This window comes from Scatophagus argus, chromosome 3 (genome assembly GCF_020382885.2).
Source record: "Scatophagus argus isolate fScaArg1 chromosome 3, fScaArg1.pri, whole genome shotgun sequence".
NCBI lineage: Eukaryota > Metazoa > Chordata > Actinopteri > Scatophagidae > Scatophagus > Scatophagus argus.
In genome coordinates this window covers 10,599,150-10,618,714 of record NC_058495.1, presented here as the reverse complement: position 1 = coordinate 10,618,714, position 19,565 = coordinate 10,599,150, and the positions used below count along the sequence as shown (strand labels likewise).

At 41.0% G+C, this 19,565-nt stretch overlaps 2 protein-coding genes across 6 annotated transcripts; one reads left to right on the top strand and one right to left on the bottom strand.

The window, feature by feature from the left end:
• Positions 1 to 268: 268 nt before the first annotated feature.
• znf362a (zinc finger protein 362a) lies at positions 269 to 11,996 on the bottom strand. 5 transcript variants are annotated; one of them, XM_046383365.1, is made up of 9 exons: positions 11,575 to 11,996; positions 8,049 to 8,112; positions 6,259 to 6,499; positions 5,897 to 6,037; positions 4,309 to 4,636; positions 3,107 to 3,331; positions 2,045 to 2,123; positions 1,737 to 1,895; positions 269 to 1,649 (listed from the first exon to the last, which is right to left on the bottom strand). In XM_046383365.1, exons 2-9 carry the CDS (start codon positions 8,109 to 8,111, stop codon positions 1,527 to 1,529), a joined length of 1,359 nt encoding a protein of 452 aa, XP_046239321.1. In that variant the 5' UTR covers position 8,112; positions 11,575 to 11,996; the 3' UTR covers positions 269 to 1,526. The 5 variants fall into 5 exon arrangements, with proteins under 5 accessions (XP_046239321.1, XP_046239322.1, XP_046239323.1 ...); XM_046383366.1 differs by having other exon boundaries at positions 5,912 to 6,037; XM_046383367.1 differs by having other exon boundaries at positions 6,259 to 6,466.
• A 2,042-nt stretch (positions 11,997 to 14,038) lies between these two features.
• Positions 14,039 to 18,975, top strand: LOC124056189. Its single transcript, XM_046383362.1, has 3 exons — positions 14,039 to 14,688; positions 15,312 to 15,461; positions 16,291 to 18,975. The coding sequence occupies exons 2-3, from the start codon at positions 15,314 to 15,316 to the stop codon at positions 17,442 to 17,444; spliced, it is 1,302 nt and encodes a 433-aa protein (XP_046239318.1). The 5' UTR covers positions 14,039 to 14,688; positions 15,312 to 15,313; the 3' UTR covers positions 17,445 to 18,975.
• Positions 18,976 to 19,565: the final 590 nt, after the last annotated feature.

Sequence of the window (19,565 nt, the reverse complement as noted above, 5' to 3'; positions counted from 1 at the left end):
AGTCCACCATCCTCTGAGCCATGTTTCTCTCCATAAATTTCTTCCTAGGTAACTATGCACTTTTGTGTAGAGTGAAAAGAGTAACCCAACACCCACAACACCCTAGAAAAACATCTGAAAAGGAACCATGAGGTATTGCATCATCCATCTTTTTCATCAGCAGTGACATTTTTGAGAATACTTTACATAACAAAGCATCTGCGTTATCATGTACAAGAGCATTGAGGATTATTTCTAGTCAGTGCTAAAAAAGAGCTTTTAGGGCTTATTTGTCATTATAGAGTTCTTTATTATAAAACAAGTTGACAGCTAATATAGTTTATTTACAGTATACATCATGCGATGACATAAAAGGCAAATGTAAAGCAATAAACCAAGAGTGTGCGCCCTAGAGTTGTGACAGAGTTAAGGCTTAAATGCATATAAAATGGAAAGTGTTCATTCATGAAACAATGGCAAAATGAGCTATCAGAGAAGTGTGGTGCCTCAGTCACATATTAGACTTGAAACTCCAGAACACATTATGTTTTCCAGTGAGGTAACACTGCTGACTGGGTGTTGGCATAACATATCAGTCTTGCCCCTACATTTATTTATTTGCATACTCAAATACAAAGTGGCCAAAATGAATGAGAGAGCATCAGCCAACATAATATTAGCAATAATCATAAATATTGTCATAAGGATGTTGACTGAATTATACAAAATTCATCAACTTTTTTCACCTGCCAGTACCTGAAAGCAGAAGCTCTAAAGCTGATAGTAAAAGTCACAGTTCAGCTTTGGAGTTTTTGTTGTTGTTGTTTGGAGTTGTTTGTTGTTTTTGTTCTCCTTTTCAAACAATGTCTAGACATGTCCAGATCATGTTTGAGGACTGCCTTGAGCACTTTTTATAACATTGCAAAAAATATGTAAAAGAAAATATATCCATACATCTTTATTAGTTACACATTCTGGTCAGGGAGATGTTGGCAGTTGGGTGAAAATGATTGTAACAAAAACACATCATTTATGTGTACATTATGGCCAGGTGATCTCTGACACACTGCAAACACTGACTTAAAAAGTGGCACGATATACATGAATACACTTTATAGAAGCATTCACCTTTATGTTCACTTGGCAACCCAGCTAATGGAAGACTCTTTCTCTCTCTCTCTCTCTCTCTCTCTCTCTTTATATATATATATATATATACCTATATATATATAGAGAGAGAGAGAGATCATTTTTGCAAAGACTCGAGTAAGGAAAGTAAAGGACCATATAAAAAAGACAATGTCATTTCATCATCGTTTGTAACAGAACATGTTAAAAAGATTTTCTATGTAGCTGCCTGGAGCTTTTTTTTTCTGTTAAGTCACATAGAAAAAGAAATCTTTAGGCCTGCCATTTCCAGGCCCGAAAGTGCTGAGAAGTCATCTTTGGATGTCCTTGATAATACTATCTGGTCAGCGAGAAAGGAAAGGAGGATATACTCATGAAAAGAGCACCTCTTTACAACATACACAGAACAGATGTAGAGCTCAGATGAGGGAGATCCGTATAGGGATGGCGGGAGACTCTGTCCTGTGCTGAGGGGTGTGATGATGGGACACCACATGTTCCACCACTGTGTGTTTAGACATGTGCTTCATAAGGTAGGTCTCCTGAAAAGAGAGAGAGAGAGAAAAAAAACTTGAACACAGCTGCAGTTTGTTTGGCATTTAAGATTTCACCTCTGATTCTGAACCCACCGAGGTATACGCCCTGCCGCACATGCTGCAACAGTAGGCCTTGGCGTTCTTGATGGCGTGTGCAGACAGGTGGATCTGCAGCGAGGCAGAGTCTGAATAGGCACGGTAACAGTTGGAACATTTGAAGGGTTTGTCTTTGTTGTGCTGCCTCTGGTGAGACTTCAGCAGGGAAAATAAAACATATGCAAATTCAGTTACCCTCATGCATTGTAGAAAAATTTTTGCAGGCAGTCTTGACACAAATCTATCCTCGATGTGAAGGATGGGGATGACAAACTCTGCGGAGGAGGAAGTAAGTTAATATTTACCTGCAGGTTAGACAGTTGAGTAAAAGCTTTGTCGCAACTCGGATGGGCGCATTTATATGGTCGGTCACCTGTGTGGATTCTGAAACAGGAAATAAAGTCAGAAAAGACACTAAAGATCCTGAAATACAAATTAAGCCGTTAAACTTTAAATACTTAAGTGACAAGAACTGTCAAATCTAATTTGTTTTTTTTGCCCAAAATTCTCAGACAAGCCCAAACCAAGATAAGCTAAACTTCTTGTTTTGAGGGCTTATTAGAGAGGTTTGAATAAAGAAATAAAAAAGTGAAATTAGTCTTAGTCAGAGGTGTGTGTGTGTGCCCTGCAACAAAAGCCACCCGGAAGACAGAAAACAAGGAGTGTTCAAACAAATACAGGCAGTTACTGCAAGCTCTTCCCTCAACAGGCAGACTGAGCTCACCAACCTGAAATATCAGTTCCTGCCACAGCAAGTTAATGCTGTGTGTAGTGTGGAATGATGGTCATTTTATCCAGATTTTGAGATATGAGATTTTTACCATTTTGTTTTTGGTGTCACTACCGCTGTATTCTTATTTTATTTTAGTGGGTAGATTCACAGTTTTTTTTAATACAGTCAAGAAAATGTGTGCAGTGGTTTCAATATTGTCTTATAAGAAAGTAAAATGTTTACTTTTACTATGAAACATTTTACTAAGGAGCCCAAACATCAGAGACCTCTGGGAGGTGTGATAAGGTGCCTTTCAGTACATTATTTACTCTTTCTCTTGAGGACTGTGTTTTGTTTTTCGTGTTTTTTTTTTTTTTTTTTTTTCCAACAGTGTTGTGTTTCCTCATAGTGGAATATGTGAGTTATAACATGTGCACAAGAGCATTTTGAAAAAATACTAATGACCAACTAAAAAACTGCAAAAACTTTTTAATCTGTGCTTTAAAATTAGAAATAAAAACATAAAGTATAGTACTGAAGCAGACATGATGTTGTACAACAGAATATTCTTCTGCTTGTCACAGCTTTGGTGACAATAAGATTACAGAAATTAGTGTTGTCATGAACAGGCTGTGATGAGTGTGAGAGATCAGACCTGGTGTGCTGCTGCAGATGGGACAGCTGGCGAAAACATTTCTCACAGTAGGAACAGCGATAAGGTTTGATGCCCAGGTGAATGCGCAGGTGCTGGGCCAGGTATGACGCGTTTGCAAAGGACTTCGTGCAGTGAGGGCACTTGTGAGCCTTCGCCTCTGTGTGCGTTTTGGAGTGAATTTGCATGTCTGATTTGGAGAAGAAGGTCAGCGGACAGACTTTACACCTGTAACAAGAACACACACACATCATGAAGACACACAGAGGGACAAGTGGATGCACAGGACACATGATGCCTGTAGACTGCATGCTGCTGAACTGCAGATTTGTCCTCCAAGCAGCATTACTGATCAAGACCAAGTGTCTCTCTTGAAAACCACTTTTGACTTGAGACTGACTGAGTTTTTAGAGGCTTGTGTTTATTCTGTCCTTGCACATCTGTTCATTTTTAATACTGTGTAACAATGTTGAAACAGTGGAAAAAGTGCGACAAAATAACATTATCAACTTTAACATTCAGCTAATAATAATGTCAAACACAATCTGGGTAATTTAGGCCTATAAGCAGTATTTAATACATCTATGAATGTCATATACAATTGAATTGCGTCTGCCGTGCCGTACTTAAGTATTTGAGGTACTTGACCATTAAATAAGTATTACTACTTACATTTTACTGCTAAAATTGTATTTTTTTTTTCATTACATGACATCTACAAATATATTCAACACCGAACACATAAATGGCTCATAAATATGTACTGCATAATACTGCAATTTATTGTATAGGCTAATGTCATATACTATATAATTATATAAATTTAGGGGAACAGGAGCAACAAAAGACGGGTAAAGTTGTGGAATACTCAAAAACACATAAAAGGAGCTTCCTCCAAAGGAAGGAATATTACTACATCATATACATTTCTTAAAATTGTTAGGGCGAGGCACAGACAGTATTCCAATCTGGCAGACATTAAGTTATATTCTATTTTATCCTATATTTTATTTTTTAGACCATTGTTCTTGCAAATCAATGTATTTAGGAGCGCAGAGGGATGTATCTGCTGTACCGCCTACAGTCCTAATTATCTGCAAACAGTTGTGAGCCAGAGGCATCTTGGTATCTGGTGTATCCTGCACTATGCATCTGTCTATATAAATGATACTGGTTAACACCATTACCAGGTGATAAAGTGCTACCTGTAGGTTTTTCCCTCTTTGGCAGTGATGGTGGCACAGGACTGGTCATTGCCTGAGGCTAGGATTGGGTAGGGCACCACCAAAAGAGAAGACCCATTCTCTGCTTTAATCTTCTTACGCCCTCTCTCCTCCTTTGGAGGAGGGCCGAGGAGTCCCATTAGACCCCCGTTGTTTTTCCCAGGCTCCATCCCGTGGCCACAGGCTAGCCCTGAGATGAGGTGAGGTGTGGGGGCTCCACCCAGCCGGCCGTGGCTGCTTGAGGTGGGTGTTGTGGGGGTGATGATCTCTGAGGTGTTGAGGTTGCCTGTTCTGGATGCCAGCGCCACACCTGATTGGTGCACAAGACAAGGACATGATTACCATAAATTATGATTGAGGGGTACATTTTTAAAAGGCTTAAAATTCCCATTAAAATACGGCAGAAAAAAACAACATGCAGACAAAAAGCTGAATTTTCCAATTGGAAATCAGCTTGAGTCTGCAGACGCGTCAGTTGGTGCAGCTTTTCGGTTAAACTCTTCAAATACTGTAAATTTTAAATGTGGAAAACACAGATGTATGTAAACATATGTGTCATGTGTTTGTGTGTGTATACAGTTCAGGAAGGGGAAGAGAAAAGGAAGAGAAGGACCAATGATAGATACAATATCATCAAACCGTAAAGTCATGTCTGTAGTTCACACAGCACACTGCCTAGTAGATATGTCAGTCATTTGACAGTAATTGTGTATTGAACTCACAGCCTTCACCACCAAAGGCATACAATTATCAGACATACTTTACACATAAGAGTGGCAAATAAATGAGACTCTGTCAGCAGAAATTTAAATTTTAATCAAGTGTGTTGGAGTAGTGGAGTAGTGGAGTAACATTTGCAGGCCATGGGTTCCCCAGCACAATGCCTAGTCATGCAAATATGTTCATTTTGCATCACACAGGGTTTCAATCCTCACACACCAAGGACAAGTTGCTACCTGTCAAGTGAGGGATCACAAAGGGCTTCACACCATGTCACAGTGATGTTTAAAGATGCTCTACTTCTCATCACAGTTCATTTACTACCACATGGTGGACGTTATAATTTCTGCCAGCTCAAAGTAGTTGAATATTTCTGGTCAACTAGGCCTAGACTTTGGAGAAAGTTGCAAAGTTGTACCACGTAAAGCTGATTTGTTATGAATTTTTCAAATTTAGAGGGTTGCTGCAGTGCCACCATTAAGTTTGTTAGTGCCAGCTGAGAAAGTTTGGCATGAGACTAAACCTATGTGCTCTGCTTTATTTCAGTGCATGGGGTGGCAGATTTCAGTGTATGAAGAAGAAGAACAGGGCTCGGCAGCAGAACTTCCTGGTTGCTGATGACAATGGACCGTCTGTTGTAACTTGACTCTCCTTTGTGGCAGTGTAATTTTATATCAAGTGTTTACATTATTCTGTGTATCTCTTACACACACACACACACACACATATATACAGCATAGAGAAGCCCAACTTTCCCAGCATGATTTCCAGCACAAATGATGAATGAAACCCACACACCCGACCACAGACCCGAGTAGGATCACCCGAGATATGTCGAAACTGGAATTACCTGATACGTGGTTACCTGAGACATGGTTCGTCCTGCAAGGATGGTCTATTAGTTGACGCAGATGCCAGTCTTCCCATAATCCTCTGGCTTTTATAGTTGCCTTATCGTCCAGATTCAAATTTACATCCCCCAGAATACGACCTTGTGAAATATGCAAAATACATCACATCTGTCATCATCCTTGGGGACATTACATAGACTTACATTTGTTGAATTTGATATACATACATAGGTGGGGAGAGGGGCAATGACAGAGGGGGTCATACACATTGTAACGCCCATTGAGGTATTGTGAGATATGATTTTGGACAATGTGCTAAAAAATTAGCTTGACTGAGCAGGCAGGTGAGGAGTTAGAGTACCTGTGACTGAGCTTGAGGCAGGGCGGGCATGCAGGGCGATGTCAGGCTGCGATGGGCTGTGGCTGTGAGGAACCGGCATCTGCTGGGCTTTGGACATCGCATGCTGGGCACCATCTGCCTGACTTGGCGAAGCCAGTAAGGGCTGCTGGGAAGGGGCTGAGGCAGCAGGCAGATGGGGTGGTCTGATCTTCTCTGCCATCAGCTGCTCCTTGATTTTATTGATCAAGACTAGGTTATCCAGCTGACAACCAGGAAGCAACATTTGTGACAAGAAAACAGCCATCAGTTCGGTCAGTGTCACTTTATGAGGTGATGGTTCCCTCTTATGGCTGATACGTGACATTGAACCCAAAACTTCCTTATTCTTAATGTCTGTTAAAATCAACAGATTGTGGCTGCATTAAACCAGCGGCTCCCAATATTAGTGGCCGGTGATCGCTTGAAATGAAGAAGTGTTTTAGTGCGATAATGAGTTGTGAGCTTCCTTTTCTCTTTTGTAGCGGTCAGAGTAGATGGTATCCAGTGTTTCACAAGCAGAAGTTAAAATAAGAGAAAAGTAAGTAAAAAAAAAAATTCTTAGACAGATTGTTTTAATGCATCCCTAAGATCATCTGGTGACCTCTCACATTTAAACTGGAACTACTTGGGGAGGGGGGGGGGGTTCCTTGACCCCAGGGACCAGATGTATAAATGATGTGTATGCAAAAAAAATAAAAAAATAAAAAGGCACACACCTTTTCTCACACACAAACCAGTGTTAATACAAGGAAGAATGTGAGAATGCGCTGTGAGAACATGCATGAGCCACACATGCGTCAGATGGTGAAACGCGTCTTTTGAGCCACGGCCGCAGGTGAAACGATGAGGTGGACACGAAACAGTGTTTGTTTAGGTTGTTCCTAGATTTCACTGGCTGCGTTTGCAGTCTGCACAGTGTTCTGTAAAATGCCACTCAGGGTTTATAAACCTCATTTTTAATTAGTTAAGACTGATGATTTTTTTTTTCATGCGTTTTATTTAGACTGGAACCCTTACTTGATGATCGTTTCATTTCATGAAAATGCACAAAGTTATAAGGATGCATGAATTGCAAAGACTGTGCTTGACTGCAAAGACTATTTCAATATGGGTTCTACAGATTACTCAATAATCATCCCTCTGATGTCTGATGATGATGACTGAGATTTTACTGAGTCAGTTCACAGGCACATGTGGTCCGGGCTATGAAGCCACAGCTGTGCATAAACGCGACAGCTGTTCTGGTGCTGTTCCTTGCTGATGAAACACAGATGATTATATTGCATTGTCTTCTTCTCTGCCGTTCTCCACAGGTCTAATGAGTGGTGGAATGGGACCAAGAAGGCTACTGATATAAAAATAGATGTTTAAGGCTGTTTCTGCATCCATTTATGGATTTTGGTGAGAGTGGAAATGAGGCTTGTGTACAATGACTGAGAAAAGGGATTCAGGCGTATGCTCCTCTTTATAAATCTTGAAGAAGAAGAAGAAGAGTGCTTATGTGTATTTCTGTCTTTGTATATACACACAGTTCTAGATGTGAATCTACAGAGGTTTATGCATCTGGGCCCTGGATGGAAACCACTGTAGTAAAGGAATAGTTTCATATTTTGGCAAATACATGTATTCATTTAAATCCTTTAAATAGTGAAAATCATTTTTAAAAACAAACAACAAGAACAAACCTTCACACTAAGAATTTATAACACATTGACCTTTGGGCCTAGGGTTTTAGGTGTGCATAAATATGTGTGAATACCAGAGTCACTCACCTGGCCAGGCATAGAAGGAGGTGGAGGCCAAAAATAGGGATTATTAAAGCGAGGTTCAGCCATCCTGAAATAAATACACAAGGGTCATAAACAAGATGAGAAGCTGTGTTCCCCATCTGTCCATCAGTAAAGCACTGCTCAGCACATGCATCAACTACATATCTGTAATCTTCTGTGACAAGTGAATCCCAACCTTGAAGGTTTGGGACCCGTCAAACTCATCACTGGTCGAATAGGTAAGTGATTTTATTTTTTTACTTGCTTTAATTTTTAATGTTAAGAGTTGTAATTTATACACATAAAAGCAAAGATTACAGGAACATTTGAAAAAGAAGTTAAGTTTAACTTCCTCTCCTGTTAATCATCTTGCAGTGCCTCAGGTTTATTTTGTTCATCCTAGGATGGGAGCCGCTGTTGTAAAATATTCCTAAAAACTGCCTCCTGTAAGTTCATGTGAAGATCTATTGTTAGGGTACAACACAGTGGTTAAAAACTTGTGTCAGTAGCTCTCCACCCAAAACAGCAGCTGACTGTTTGTTGTGATAATTTGAGATAACTTGTCCCAGTCTTGTGATAGCGTATTTTCAAAGACATTCTGTTTAAGTTATACTTGTTTCCCAAAAGTGCCTTATCTAGGCCGGTGCTTCATCAGACTCAGCAAAGAGGAACTTTGTGAGCTGCTGCGGTGAGTGAACTAAGCCAGAAATTGTTATGAGTCCGGCAGCTTCTTTCTTAGGATTTCCAACCACAAGACTTCTTGATGCACAGGCTGCCTGAGAGATAGGCTCTCTCATGATTACAACAGCTGGCTAGGACACTCTCGCAAAACGGTTATCAGAAACAACAGAAGTATTAAAAGTGATGTGCCTCAGATCCTCATCTGTCCTCCTCGAAGCATGGGGCCCCGAGTGGCTAAAAGTCTTATGAGAAACAGGAGAAACGTTGCACAGTCTGACCTCATAGCACAGCGAGACCAGAATTACATAGCCGTTGTCAAAAGCCGAGAGGTGAATAAAATGAACATGGAATTGAAATGAGGATGCTGCACACTGATTTGTAAGTGACAGCATTAATTTCTTCCTTTTCTATACCTGTGATTGTAACAGCAAAATAACAGCAATGGCATATTGTCTTTTAAAGGAGAGGATTTGAATTTTATAGGTACTGCTAATTACAGTTGGATAGAAACTGTCTCATTTTTTCTTTTTTTTTGGGGGGGGGGGCTGCTTGCTGTTAAAGTTATGTGATGGTCTATGGTCTTTCTTTCCATAGCTCCTCCTCTCAACCTCGTATGAAGTTCCTTTTTAAAACATCTTGCATTGCATGCTTTGGCACAGTTCACCATTCCTAAGTCTGTTTGGCTTAGCAGAGGCATAACACAGTCCACATCTGCGGGCCAAGAGAAACAAAAATGATACATCCACGGGTATGAGCGTACCGCAAAACCCACAAAATATTTCTCTAATGATGCCAGTGGGGATCAGTTTCACTTCCTGGAGGCTTTCTGCCTCGAGGGAGAACGCTCAGGAGTTTGACTGCTGCTGGACATCTTTGTGTCACTTTTTGAAATGACGGGCTTCACAGAGAAAATATTCATTGGTAGCGAGGTACTGTATGCATGGATGTCTATGGCCTGCACAGTCTAGCCTGTATCACTTTTGGAGTTACTGGAAAACTACCTGTGCCACTTTTGTTATTATGTTTTTGGGGGTTTTTTTGTTTGTTTCTGTAGGGCTTAAATATGCCTGCAAATGATAGCATTTGAAGTACTTCCAACAGGTAGGAAAATAAAGTTGTACATCCAGTATTTCTGATGCAGGTGCATAAGAGAACACCTCAAACATCTCAAAAAAAAGGTACACTCTGCCAAATAAGTTGTTCTATTCTTGCTTGTTTCAATAAAATATCTGAAAATAATCAAAATTACAGTCAGTGTTCGATCTGATCAACAATGTGAAACCCCCAAACGTCCAGTTTACTCTAATGTATGACAAAGAGAAGTTAATTATCAGAACAGTTGTTGCTCTTTTTTTCAGGAAATGTTTCTAATCTGTACATGAAACTAAGCTTTGGTCAATGGTTTTAATCACTAAAAAGTGATTAATCTGGTGTGCTGTAGAAGTCAGAGTAGTTTGTAATAAGTCATGATTTATGAAGGGTTAAGCTGTGACTAATGGCTTTATTAATGGTTAATAAATCATCCACCAATGCTTTAAAGATCACTTAAGCCATTTAAAATAACTTGTGGGTTGTCAGGTTGTGAAAAATCACCATCCATTAGCTTGTAAGTATAGAACTTCAGACTTGATGGATTAATTAATTAATTAAAATTTATGCTTTATTAAAGACTTATTAACACTTAAAAATTGAGAATTTATGACCTTTCATAAAGTGCAAAAAAAAAAAAAAAATAGGCATTTACTGATAGATCAGTGTAATCAAAGAGATTTTACACAACCTGGCAACCCAACAGAGCTTTGAAATTCCTTATAACTGACATACAAAGCGTCAGAAAATGATGATTTTTTTTCTAAAGGCAGTAAATGATCGGCTATTTACAAAGTGGTACTGACGAAACATAAGACAGACTGACAGGCTACACTCTGTTATTATTATTATTGCATAAAGATGAATCTATAACTCTGCTCTCCCAGGTGTCACACTGAGCAGCAGTCAGGGTCAAGTGTCTTAACAATCTTACAACAGTCTTCTGCGCACATTTTTAAAATCTCAATAATAAAATGGCAAACAGATCATTACTGTAAGGTCACCTATAGAAAGTCCATGTCTGAAACAAAACTTAGGGTTAACTTTCCCCCCTGTTTTGTGCCCGCTGTGCTGAATTAATCACCGCGTTCAAAAGCCATCAGAAGCTTTAAGATGTTTAAATCTGAACCCGAGCTGAATGAGAGCATCTCCTCCGGACAAACGATCTTCGCAGCGCCTCGGTCTGTCCGCCGCCTCTCCCACATTCTCAGACAGTTTATTAAAAAATTTCAGACAAAAGGAAAACAAAAATGGCAGCCCTGTCTTATTTTTATAAGCACTGGACGCCATATTCTGCAGATCCGAATATTATAAGGAGACGATTCCCCAGATGTAATTAAACGCTCTGGCGACGCGTCTGGATGTGGCACATTTGCATTAACCGTACGAACGATTGTTTACTTTGATTTGCAGGTTTGAATAGCCCGGCTTGAGGAGGAAAAAAAAACGCCTGACACTTCCTACAACAATCATCACGCCGTGGCTGAATGCTCTGCAGCAGCTGAGCCATAAATCCAAATGTCGACGTTCACACTGACGCGCAGTGGAAGCTTTTATTACACGACAAAGGAAAAGCAATCGCTGTTTTATCATCTCCGCGCTGCAAATGCTCTTTTTCGTATTACAACTTTTGCATGACTTACGGAAAGGGTGACGAAGCGACACGGGAGAGCTGCATGAGAGAGAGAGAGAGAGAGAGAGAGAGAAAGGAGCGAAAAAAAAATGAGGGAAGACAATTTGCATCGAGCGGCCAACATACCTGAACCAGCGAGAGAAGAAATATTTTATAAAGGATTTGACTCTTCTTTCTGCTCGCTCCCAGTCGGACTTCAAACCTTCCGGGTCGCCTGCTGTTCACTTCTGGGTGCTGCAGGCGAGGAATTGTTCAGCGTTTGAACACTGATCTGATTTTTAACCCATTTTCTGGTTTCTAATTGAAACCCTGGCGATTTTCTTGCAGATGTTTTTCGCCGCCGCCTGTGCGCTGCAGCGTTAAAGCTGTGCATATGCGCGCAGAAAGTTCATGTTTCACGTGGTTTTCCTCTACTGTCACGGCTGCAGCATTAACATGTTACGTGAGGTTGACTTTCCCTTACGTGTAGGCTGTCACCATAACTAACAGTCTCTAACAAACATAGAAAAAGCCTGTCATACTTCAGTTCTGAAGCCCAGCATTAAATATGTAGAGGGAATAATTTGTTGCATGCATTTGTAATCTTTTGCAAGCTCTGTACGAAATGTGTGTGTGTGTGTGTGTGTGTGTCACAGGTCACCACGGCCATGTACAGTGAACGTACAGAGTAATCCTCTCAGCAGCAGCATGACAGGCTGCTAATGTGCTCTGTGCTTAGCTCAGCAGGAGATGGCACTGCTGCCACAGCTAGAGAGGCTCAGCCGCCTCACAGCTGATGGAAATGATGAACCGTAGAGTGAAAATGAGACATTACCAACTACACACATGCTGCTCAGATTAAAGGCAGCAAAATCTTATTATTTATGCAAGCACTTTGAGATTATCTTGTATTCACAATAATTGGATTGTACAGCCAATTGCTATTTTATTTATTAGGTTTAAACTGCTTTTGGAGAGGAGTTGAGTCCTGTGTTGTTGAATTTTATATGATGTGTTTTCATATCCAATCAGTAAGGATGGACAAAATATTAGAAACATCTCATTGTGTGGCTTTCAGGCTCAAAGCTGCAGGGAGGTGTGCTTTCCACAGACGCTAATACGCCGCATCATTCTGTGTTTTCACGTTTTTATACACATTTGCTGCCTAACGCTCAACCCTGCACACGTGGTCGCTCTTCTGCGTGGGTCATCACATACAAAGTAACACACAAACACACACACATTCAAATTTATGCTTGTATACCCATAGCAAATGCAAAACTCCACAGGACTTCATCTCCTATCATTGCCGTGAGTCAGACTTGAGGACAGAAAACCAATCCAAACGCAGCAACTGCCAATAATTCGAGAGAGGGAGCAGAAACTGAGAGCAGTGCTCTCTGTGGATACTATTTAGGCTAAAATCGAACAGTTTCCATTCACACTATTAAACTGTGTTTGTGGAATGTTTAACACATCAAATCATTGCTTTCTGTGGGCTTTATTTGACTAATATTTGCACAGCTTCCAACTGCCTAAAGCACACATACTCTAAAACATAAAAGTCAATAAAACCCTGTAAGAAAATGAGGTTCACAAACCTCTTCTTTGTCTCAGTAGGCCATATACAGATTTAGCAGTTACTGTTCACTGACACAGTGCTTGTTTGCTGGCTCAGGGGGTTAGCGCTCACCACTGTGGGTGTGTGCTTTATGTGACTGGGTCAGCTGCTGAGCAACTGTTGAATATCAAACCTAAAGCTAACTTCACAGCAGCTGTGAAATTCAGCACATGGTTGTCTGTGTTAATCGCATCCGACTACCTCATGTCTTATTTACACATAAGAAAACACCAAACAACATAATAATGAGCAGTGAGCGTGGCTGTTGTTAGTACTCACAGCTGTCAAGCTAACATATTAGTATTGGAAAATTCGGTCTGCACTTTCTCTGCCATTCTTGTGCAACTAGATCACTAACAGCTAAAGAAATATACTATGTAGACAGAAGTATTGAGACTCCCAACCTGTAAACCAACAGGAACTTTTATGACATCACATTCTAAATACACAGACAGCTTTGCAGCTGTAACGGCTTCCACTCTTTTGGGGAAAGACTTTGGGTGAATTTTAGCCCATTCATGCAGTAGAGCATTTGTGAGTTCAGACACTGATGTTGGACCAAATGGCCTGGCTCACAGTCTCTGTTCCAGTTCATCCCAAAGGTGTTGGATGGGGTTGAGGTCAGGACTCTGTGTGGGCCAGTCAAGTTCTTCCACACCAAACTCATCCAACCATGTCTTTATGGACTTCGCTTTGTGCAGTGAGGTACAGTCATGCTGGAAAAGGGCCTTCCCAAAACTGTTGCCATGAAGGTGGAAGCGTAGCATTGTCCAAAATGTTTAGGTATGAGGAAGCATTAAGATTTTTTTTCATTGGAAGTAAACAGCCCAGCCCAAGCCCTGAAAAACAGCCCCATACCACACCTGAATTTAATAATAAAGAGGTGTGTCCCAGTTCTTTTGTATGTACAGGGTATATCTACCTAGCCTTACGAAAGACACTTAAGTCATCAACAGTGAAGACATAGAAAGGCAGGTAGGCCATCCAACCATTTGGGCTGAACGCATGGGCTTGTTACAGGCCTGACAGCCACAGACACAAAGACAGCGAGCAGCAGACAGTGCATACTGTGTGTTTACCTGGAAATGGTCATCATTTGTTATTCATCATTGCTGGGGAAACATTGAAAAGCACTAATGAACCCTGTTTCTAAACCTAACATTAAACTGTCGAGCTTATAGATTTAAAAGTATATCACAGAGACACAAGACATGGCATCTATCTAATCGTGCCTTGCGAAGCACCCAATATGGGCATATTCACTGTAACCTTTGAAATAACACACTGTAGTTTGAATAAGGTGGGTGTAACAGTTGTAAACTCTCAGTAATTCAGTTTGTACTTCACTAATGTCAACAAGGTTATGTGAACTCTCTCTCTCTCTCTCTTTGCATCTCTCACTGTTAGTTGCTGGACAGGTTTTCTTGTCTGTACAAACAAGGCCACACCCTCTGAGGCACACATGTCCTCTCACCTTCACACAGGCCAGGTGCAGGGCGCACAGGAGGGGAGAGGTGAGGGGGAGGAGGGAGAGGGTCATTATCCCCTTTGAGGGTGGAGCAAAGGGGGAGGCGAAGAGAACGGATGAAACATTTGAAGCTCAGATTGACATGCTGCTCTGAAGGCTCCTGTGAGTCCAGGTAAGAACTTGCAAACTTCACAGTAGTTTTTGAGCTGGATATGTATTTGTTCTGTTACGTGTAGTTTTAACTTTCACACTGTGATCGTGTGATAGAGATGATGGGACATTTTGAACTGAGTTGGACCAGTCTGGTTGTACAGTATCATGGTTAGGATGGGGAAATATTTACAGTCAGTTCACAGCAACAGTGAGCTGCAAAATTTCACGAGTGTTCAAATAATGAAGGAGTTTCACGGCATTCATTTATTCAGTGCTGGTGTAAGATATCATTTTTGAAACGAATTTAAATACATGTTGACAGTTGAAGACAGTTTAACTTGTTCCTGAGTTTGTTATTTTTCATAAACTGTGAACAGCTGTCTGGTTCAGGGTTCACTACCAAAGTAAACAATGAAAATATTGATCTGCAACTACAGGGCAGTAACATTTAGATAGTGGGGTGATCATATGAATACACTGATGTGAGTGTATTAAGATTAACAGGTATGTGTTGAACATTGTTGGGTGGTTTAGCATCGGCAGAGTGCCTGGCATTCCTGAGCTCGTCCATCCGGCAGGCCACAGCACAAAGAAAAACAGGTTTTCAATGCATTTTGTCATGTGCACATTGTTTTGTTGTAGCCATGGATGATGTGTTGGAAGGTGCGGTGGTGTTGTGTGTATGCAAACTGGGCTTCAGTCTCCTCTTCCTGCCCTCATTGGCTGCCTCCCGCAGTCCCATCAGCTTCTGTTGCTGCTGCCTCATAATCTTCACTGACGTCTTGGTCACAGGTGAGTATCAGGACATGTTGCTGGTCACCTTTATCGCGGTTATTTATACCAAAGTGGATATCAATAGTAGAGCTGGAACAATTAGTTGATTAATAGATTAGCCAAAAAAAAAAAAAAGTCATTTTAAAGCAAAAATGTTTCCCAGGCTCAACTTCTTAAATGCTGAAGATTTGCTAGTTTTCTTTGACTTATATGAAGGCTAATTGAATGTCTGTAAGTCATGGAGTGACTGGAATTTGAGGATGCAACTTCTGAGTTAATGAAACTGTGTTGGACATCTGTATTTAATAATCATTTTATTGACCAAACACTTATTCAAAGAACTGATGATGAAAATGATGTTTAGTTGCAGCTCTACAACACCCAGTCATGGTGGAACAGTTACAGGAACAGAAACAAGAGGAAAGCTTGTTGGTTTTTTTTCCTCGCCTTAAATCAGAGTTTCAGACAAGCATGATGTTATGGCATTACAACTTGTTCAGAAGCCAAATGTGATTTCTATACACAACTTACAACAGTGTGAGGTGGAAAGTGGAAAGCTCCAGTGCATAAATACACTGACAGTTATGAGGCAGAAGGAACAGATGCAACTTCTTTGCCCAAGAATTTCTCAATATGTAATTTTTTGGAAATGTGTCAGACATGAATTAAAATTCCAAGCAGAGTGTTTTATGTGTATCTTAGATAAAGATAAGGTTATCTTTCATTTCATTCTTGTCAAACTAAATGAGTCATTTCGCCATCTTTCCACATAACATTGGTTAGGGATCACTACTTCAAACCAGTTCAGTCACTTAAATCTATAATACTTTATTTGTTTCTTCCCCAGCTTTTCTGAGTTTCCTTTGCGTCTTTGAGTCCCAGCTGACTGACCTGACCGGACTTGGCGATGTCATTGCCCTGCGCTTCCTGCTTTTTCTCAGCCACATATACGGTGTGGTGTTGCTCCTGACCGCACCTCTGATCGCTGTGGAGACTGTGACCAGACTGATGACCCTTCATTCTTTTGTCGCTCACAGGAGAGCGAGTAAAATAGTGATGGACCCTGATGGACAACGTTGTTACATTGGGGAGGTAACTGTGGAAAAGGAGGAGGAGGATGAGGAGGAGGAGGATGAGGAGGACAGTGACAGCCCAGACAAAGACAAAGAAAAGCGGTTGTCTCGTGTTGTCAGCTACTTCTGCTGCCTGTCACTGTGGGTCGTTGTTGCCCTCAGTGTCAGGTGGCAATGGAAGGTGGAGGAAGTGTGGGCTGCTACCTGTTTGCACACAACCAACTCCCTCATCAGATGTTTGCCCAACCTGCTCAGCCCCATAACCAGCACTGTGAGCCCCTGCTGGATCATGGCCTTTCTCTCCCTCCTCCTGCTAGTGATCATGACCTCGAGCCTGTACACATCCCACCAGGTCTCTGCACAGATGGCAAAGTCAAAAACAGAGAAACACGGAGTTAGCACTAATGGCAGCGGCAGGCACTGGGAAGACCTTGATTCAGCGTTGCCTACACACCCCAAGTCTGTGAGCCTTGGGATGTCGGTTTCCGCAACAGCGCAGTGTGTTGACCCAGAGAAAACAGAGAGCAGCTGCGCTGTTCACAGTGCATGTTGCCGGAACAGTGTGCAGATGTCGGCACTTCACCATAGAGACTTTGTCCTCATCTCCCCCGAGTGTCTGTCTGCAGGACAGGAGCATGAAAGGACAAAGACGAGTATACCTCTGACATTTAGCATGAAGGACAACATGGACTCAGAAAACAGGAGCCAGAGCAGGAGGCGACAGTGGGGATTTTCCTGCCTGGGGGTGAATGTAATGATAGTGTGCCTGGGTGTGCTCTCCACTTTTGTGCTGCCTCTAAACCTCAGTGTGAACATTCTCCTGATCAGGACAATAGAGACTCTGCTGGAGCTGTGTATCAGAGCTGTAGTTTCATTTGCAACGAGTACAAGGAACATGTCCACCTCTCACTACGAAACATTTGCATAAAACCAGACTGGTGAGAAGCAAAATTGGAAGGTAATCAGAGGCTCTCTAACAGGATCACCGGCTTAATATTGCATGTGTGCAGGTCTAACTGTCAACATTGGTTTGAATAGAGTGTAAATATCCATTTCTGTGCAGCGACTCCAATGTGAAGAATAATATGTGGAAACTGCTGGAAGGTGCTGAGGAGGCAGGTTGAGGCGTGCTTGGTAGAAAGACACTAAACCTGACTTAAACAGACGGCTGGAAGGCCTGCTTTTATTATTCAGAGCTTTAAGATCTGCAGGTATTTGTCATTACACGATGGGTTACAGAATGAGCCTCTCTTTAAATAAGACTAATCCACGGACAAACTGTGTTTTGAAAGCAGTAATATGAAGTGTGCTGATGCATCATCACATAAAATGCTGCATAAAGCAATGTATAAATAAATAAATATGGAGTGACTTGAGGGTGTGCCATAGGTTTTGTTTTTTTCTTTGTAGTTTTGCATCTGTTCATAAATCATTTGGTTTCTAAGGGGTGAACTACTCTTAACTCCTCAGATAAGGCTTCATTTAAATACCCGTTTAAGGCCAAAAGAGGTCAAATTATCCAGCTTAGCAGTTAGCTTAGTTTAGCATAAAAACTGAAAACAGTTAGCTTTGCCCTATCAAAATGTACTAAAAATCAGCCTATAGCACACTAATTAATGTTACATCAGCTATTTATATTTTATTTATATTTATTAAATATCACTGAACTAAACCACACTTTTTCCACTCCTGTTTGTGAACAGATAAAGAAATGTGATGTGAAATGTTACTGTGCTTCAGAGGTGCTGGAAGGTGGATGCTGTTACCTTTGGACAGGGCCAGTTTAAGAGACAGACATGAGTGGAATCTTATCATTTCACTCTCTGTGAGAAAGCGAGTTTCACATTTCTCACAATGTCAAGCTATTTCTTTGAATCACACAAGACTTAATGCTCCTGTTTTAAAGAGAGGCAGGAAATTAAGAAATTCAGGCTAGCAAAACACTAAGGACTGCCTTGTACTCACTTGTAGGGACAGATACACTCTGTAGTGACAAGCATTGAAGCCAGTACAAAGGTGAGCAGGGGTACAGATGTCAACACCAGAGGGCACTCCAGTGCAACAGCAACTCACAGGGACTCACATCAGAGAACTTAAAGCTCCAAAAATGTTTGTTAGGCGAGCTTTAGGAGGAAACTCGAGAAGAACGAAGAGGATTCAGGAAACAAAAAGGAGCTACTGTTAATGTCCTGTTGTATCCACATGCAAACTATTGCTTTACAACCATAAGATCACATGTTGTGATAGCAAGTGCGATGGCTTTGTGTCTTTGACAATTTCTGTTTAACTGTGGCATGACGACATTAAGAGGAAATGTGTTGCTGTAAGTTTCCTCATTCATGAAGTTGTTAGCACTCAGTGTATCAGGATATTTGAAGAGGCTGCGTGGTGTTTGATTTTATTTTGCTTTAACAGAACACACAAGTGATTAAACTGCTCTGTGAGCAGATTCATCTTCCTGTAAGGTCTTTCTTTTTTGATTTGTGAAGCGAGTCCCACATTCAAAAGTTTGGAGACTCTGATTGAGTTGCACAGCATGGATTTCTAGCAGTTATATTTATTTCAGGAAAAAGAAAGAAACTGACACCATTACAACAGACTGCTGGCATACAGCACATCTGGAAAGTATTCACACCGCTTGCTTTTTGCACATTTTGTTATGTTACAGCCTCATTCCAAAATGGATTAAATAAATTTTTTCCCCTCAAAATTCTACACAAAATACCCCATAATGACAAAGTGAAAAGAGTTTGCTTTTGCTTTGACATGCACTGTCAACTGTGAGGGCTTTTATAGACTGCTGTGTGCCTTTCCAAATCATGCCCAATCAGCTGAATTTACCACAAGTGGACTCAGCTCAAGTTGTAGAAACCTCTGAAGGACGATCAATGGAAACAGGAAGCACCTGTCATGACAAAGGGTGTGAATGCTTATGTGCATGTTACATTTTTTGTTTTTCATTTTTAATAAATTTGCAAAAAATTCAAGCAAACTCTTTTCACTTTGTCATTATGAGGTTTTTGAATCCATTTTGGAACGAGACTGTAAC

What these genes read in the sequence shown, in the direction of transcription:
- znf362a (XM_046383363.1), bottom strand. Translation starts at nt 6,601, where the DNA reads ATGTCACGTATCAGCCATAAGAGGGAACCATCACCTCATAAAGTGACA. An exon ending in TGCCTCAAGCTCAGTCACAG is followed by an intron (nt 6,038 to 6,258) that starts GTACTCTAACTC and finishes ATATTTCACAAG; the next exon opens with GTCGTATTCTGGGGGATGTA. An exon ending in CTCAGGTAACCACGTATCAG is followed by an intron (nt 4,637 to 5,896) that starts GTAATTCCAGTT and finishes TGCACCAATCAG; the next exon opens with GTGTGGCGCTGGCATCCAGA.
- LOC124056189 (XM_046383362.1), top strand. Translation starts at nt 15,314, where the DNA reads ATGGATGATGTGTTGGAAGGTGCGGTGGTGTTGTGTGTATGCAAACTG. An exon ending in CACTGACGTCTTGGTCACAG is followed by an intron (nt 15,462 to 16,290) that starts GTGAGTATCAGG and finishes TTTCTTCCCCAG; the next exon opens with CTTTTCTGAGTTTCCTTTGC.